This window comes from Octodon degus, unplaced genomic scaffold, assembly GCF_000260255.1.
Source record: "Octodon degus isolate 3935 unplaced genomic scaffold, OctDeg1.0 scaffold00026, whole genome shotgun sequence".
Taxonomy (NCBI): Eukaryota; Metazoa; Chordata; class Mammalia; order Rodentia; family Octodontidae; genus Octodon; species Octodon degus.
The window spans coordinates 12124092-12128504 of record NW_004524602.1 but is presented as its reverse complement, the minus strand read 5'-3'; the positions used below and the strand labels follow the sequence as shown (position 1 = coordinate 12128504).

The following is a 4413-nucleotide window of genomic DNA, read 5'->3' as shown; positions in this document are numbered from 1 at the left end:
AAATAAATAAATATTTAAAAAATTAAAAATTCAAAAAACCAAAAAAACACACCTCTATAGGCTCTTAGACTCCTTATTTAAGGACTGTTTTTGGTTTTTTTTTTTGGTCTTTCTGAGACAGGGCCTCACTATGCCATTCAAGCTGGCCTTCAGTTCACTTTGTAGCCCAGGCTGGTCTCAAACTCACAACAACCCTCCTGCCTCAGCCTCCCCAGTGCTGGGACTACAGGCTACTGCCCCCACGCCTGGCCCCTTGAGGACTCTTAAAAGTCTAAATATTTTAAGCACCCCCTCCACATAAATATGCAAATAGTACTTTCAATATCTGTTGATCAGAAATTGTCTAAGGCCAAAAATATAACTAAGCATCTAATAATACTCTTTCTGGTCTGGAATGTAAATGACCATCACAACACCTAAGGTGCACTGTGCCCAGTCCCTCAGGATGGGGCCCAGGAGCTAGAACCCCTACTGGAGGGAGTCCAGGAGAACTAATGAGAAGACAGATCCTGCAGTAGGAACAATAAGCAAATACTAGCATTTTTTAAAATTATTAAAATAACTCTTTTTTTTTTCAAAATTGTTTTGGAGAAGTATAACATAAGTTTATAAAGCCATCATTTTTATGCATTGCATTTATACTTTTAAAAAATAGCTAGAACACTGTATATATTATTTTAAAAGTAGTCATTCAAATTTTAGGACATAAACCAAGAAGATTCCTATAAAAGAGGCAAACCAATCATTACACAAAACTTTCTTTTAACTTATCTGAGGTAAACTAGTAGTACAAATGCAACAAGTCAGCATATATATTATAATATTTTTGAAACAACAACGTGTAATTTGGGGAACTGTATGAACTTACCAAAGGAAACCTCAAAGCACTTTGCTCACTCAGGGCCTCCTGAGGTAGGGTATCCCCAGGAACAGTCTTCTAGCCATAAAGATAGAGATGGGGCCAGGGAGATGGCTCAGTACAATAACCGCTTGCCTAGCAAGCTTAGGGGCCTGAGTTCAATCCCCGGTTCCACAAAAAAACAAAACAAAACAAAAAAACATAAAGATAGAGGCTGCTGCAGCCATGGTCAAAGGGGCCCCAGCTTTTGCTGAAACTTATGTCCTATCTTCTTGTCCTTCATATGATTTTGGTTTTACAGGCATGCAGAATGTAAGAGTTATGGGATTGTGGAGGATTCCACCTAGATATCAAATAAAATTCTGAGAGGCTGTAGGATGTGAGCCCAAGAGAGAGACGTATATATTCAGTGGAGTAAACTCTGTATATGCCTCTCTGTTCTTTCAGTGATAGCTTCCTGGATGAGTCACAGCCATTGTTTGACCAAGTTGTTTTCTGTGAAAGATTGGGAAGCTTTTCACTCCTGGTGACTCTCCTTTGGCACACTGTGGTGTCTCCATCTCCAAGGGCTGGACAACCTCTGGTCAGGATGTCATATAACTGCCCAGAGTTCTAGGATGTCATAGAAAAGGTTCCTTCTTATCCTGGGTCCTCGTAGACTTTAGAGAGTCAGGGCCAAAATATTGGCTGTCCTCTTAGCCCATCTATATTTTTAGTTGTTTTTTTTTTTTTCCACTCTCAAATCTCAGTTGTTGAACATCCAAAAGAGAAGACATTACATTGTAATTAATTAATGACATTACTTTGTAACAACTGTGGATTTAGTTATTAAAAATTTTATCTGAATATAAAGCCCCTTGAATACTATCATTTTGATCCTTAACTTGCTTGCTTTCCAAGAATGTATCCCACAAAAAGATATACAGGGGCTGGGCATGGTGGCGCAGGCCTGTAATCCCAGCACCTGGGAGGCTGAGGCAGGAGAATCACCATGAATTTGAGACCAACCTGGGCTACATCGTATGATGCCAGCCTGAACTGTAGCATGAAACCCTGTCTCGAAAGGATAAAAAAAATACACAGGAAGTCTCCCTCCTACACTGCCCCCCATCTGCCAGCTTCCCACTGCCACTGTCACCCAATAGGACCCATCACAGCTGTTCATTTCTTATGTATGCTTTATGCATAAACATGCAAATACAAATATGTGGGTTTTTTGGGGTTTTTTTCTGCAGAACTAGGGATTGAACTCAGGCCCTTGCGCTTGCCAGGGAAGCGCTTATTCTACTGAGCCATCTCCCCAGCTCAGTAGAATTTTTTTAAATCACAAACAGCAATCATATACTTATTTTTCTTGGGTACATCACAGAGATCTTTATCAGGACAAGCTGAGTTTTTTTTATTGTTGGGGGGGTTTGCAGTACTAAGAACTAAACCTAGTAGTGCCTTTACACAGAACCAAATTTCCAGCACTTTAATTTTTTTTTTTTTTTTTTTTTTTTTTGACACAGGGTCTCTCTGAATTGCTCAGGTGGACTCAAATCTGTGATCTTCCTGCCTTAGCCTTCCAGAGTGCTGCACTCACAGACATATGTCCATACCTGGCCTCTTTGTTCTTTTGTATAGCTGCATAGTATTCCATTGTTTATACACATCATTGATTAATAAAACCCCTACTGATATTTGGGTTGAAATAAATTACCTTTATATTCTTTTTTTTTTTTCCTTTCAAAACAAGGTGTTGCTGCATAGTTCAGGCAGGCCATGAACTCAATATGTAATCCAGGCTGGCCTCAAGCTTGCAATTCTCCTGCCTTAGCCTCCCAAGTACTAAGATTACAAGTGTGTACCACCAAGCCCAGCTCCTTCATATTCTTCATAGCAAACTATATATTCACAGCACTATTTGATCTTTTTTTTTTTTTTGTGGTAACAGGGATCAAACTCAGGACCTTACCCTTGGCAAGCAGGTGCTTATGCCACTGAGCTGTCTCCCTATTCACAGTAGTATTAATTAATCCAAAATGTTGGGAAATCTGTCTTACACATAGAAAAATGCCTCAGGAATACCCTGCAGGGTGCTGCAGCCACACAGCAGCTGCAGAGCCCTTGCCCAAAACCCAGAAGGGCCTGGGCTCCACTTACGGCAGAGGGAGAGCCCTCCACAGGGGCTGACACACTGGGTCAGCCTGAGGAGTTTAAACAATTAACTGAGAGTGTGGGCGGGCGGGCAGGGGCCTCACTGTGCCGGCACCCTCATCCCACCCTCATCCGGAGCAAGGAGGGCAGGGAGAGGGTGTGAGCGCTACGCCCCCCCAGGGAGGGGAGCCTGCTTACAGTGTAAGGGAAGAAGACACGCTTGCTCCTCTTTTCTGCCCTTGGGCTTCTGCTGTCTTCTGCTGCCTTGAGCTGCTGCCCCGGGGCCATACCACCCTGCCTTGGAGCCAGCTGATTGCAGACTTTTTTAATTTTAGGCTTCCAGTATTTTGTCTCAGCAAGGAGGGAAAAGGAGCCAAGACTTGAGCAAACACAGGCCCAAAGATGGTGAAAGCAACAGGGCCGGCTGACAGCAGCCACTCTCAGCTGCATGGGCAGGAGAGGACAGGCTTCGCTGCCCGCTCCCCTTTAACTGGCTATCTTAATGGGGCCTGCATGTAACTCAAAGGAAACAGACTGGGAGGTGAGAGCGTAGGCCTCATCACTTCCTGGCTAATTCCCAGCAAGCCACAAAACTCTGGTAGCTTTAGAGTCCTCATTTGTAAAACAAAGATAACAGTACTGTAACCGCAAGGGTTACAGAAGATGAATACGTGGAAATACTCTGTTCATCATGAAGCGTAAAATGTGGTACAAATTGCTATATTGCTGTTTTGGTTCCCATCTGCTGAACAGTTTAGAAGTTACACACACACACACACACACACACACACACACACACACACTCTTACCAATAAGAGTCGCCAAAGAGCAATGAGGTACTGTCGGTGTGAACCTGATAACAACCAGATAGTCCTCTTCGTCTAGCTCCTGAACCTGCACACAGCTCTCCGTTACCACTTCCAGTTCTTCCAGGGTATTGGGCTTCTCTGGGTCCCGGATGGTTCGAATCAAATCTGAAGCACGCCAAAGAGAAGGCATTAGTTGCAACACGGATAAGCGCAATGAAGATGGCTCTGCTAATCATAATCTAAGCACTGACTTTTCTTTAAGCAAATACTACAGCAACTTCTACTACTGGTTTCTTTTGCAGGGGGTGGGGGTGGAAGGACATGGAGACTGAACCTCAAAGGGCACTGGCCTACATCCCCAGCCCTTTCTATTTTTAAAATTTTCCAGCAGGTTCTTGGTAAGTGCCCAGGCTGGCCTTAAAACTTGAATTATTGGGGCCGGGGAGGTGGCTCAGTAGGATAAGCGCTTGACTGGCAAACACAAGGATCTGAGTTCAATCCCCAGTTCCGAAAAAAAAAAAAAAAAAAAAAAAAAAAAAACTTGAATTATCCTGCCTGTGCCTCCCTATTAAGTGGAATTACAAGTGGATGTCTACCTGTTTTCTT

The 4413-nt window shown here is 43.1% G+C and overlaps 1 protein-coding gene across 1 annotated transcript in view; it reads right to left on the bottom strand.

The window, feature by feature from the left end:
* Fam96a (family with sequence similarity 96 member A) overlaps positions 1-4413 on the bottom strand; it is a 23813-nt gene that overhangs the window by 13704 nt on the left and 5696 nt on the right. Inside the window, exon 2 of the mRNA XM_004628827.2 lies at positions 3808-3972. Coding sequence (XP_004628884.1) covers positions 3808-3972 — 165 coding nt within the window. The remainder of the gene's footprint in view (positions 1-3807; positions 3973-4413) is intronic.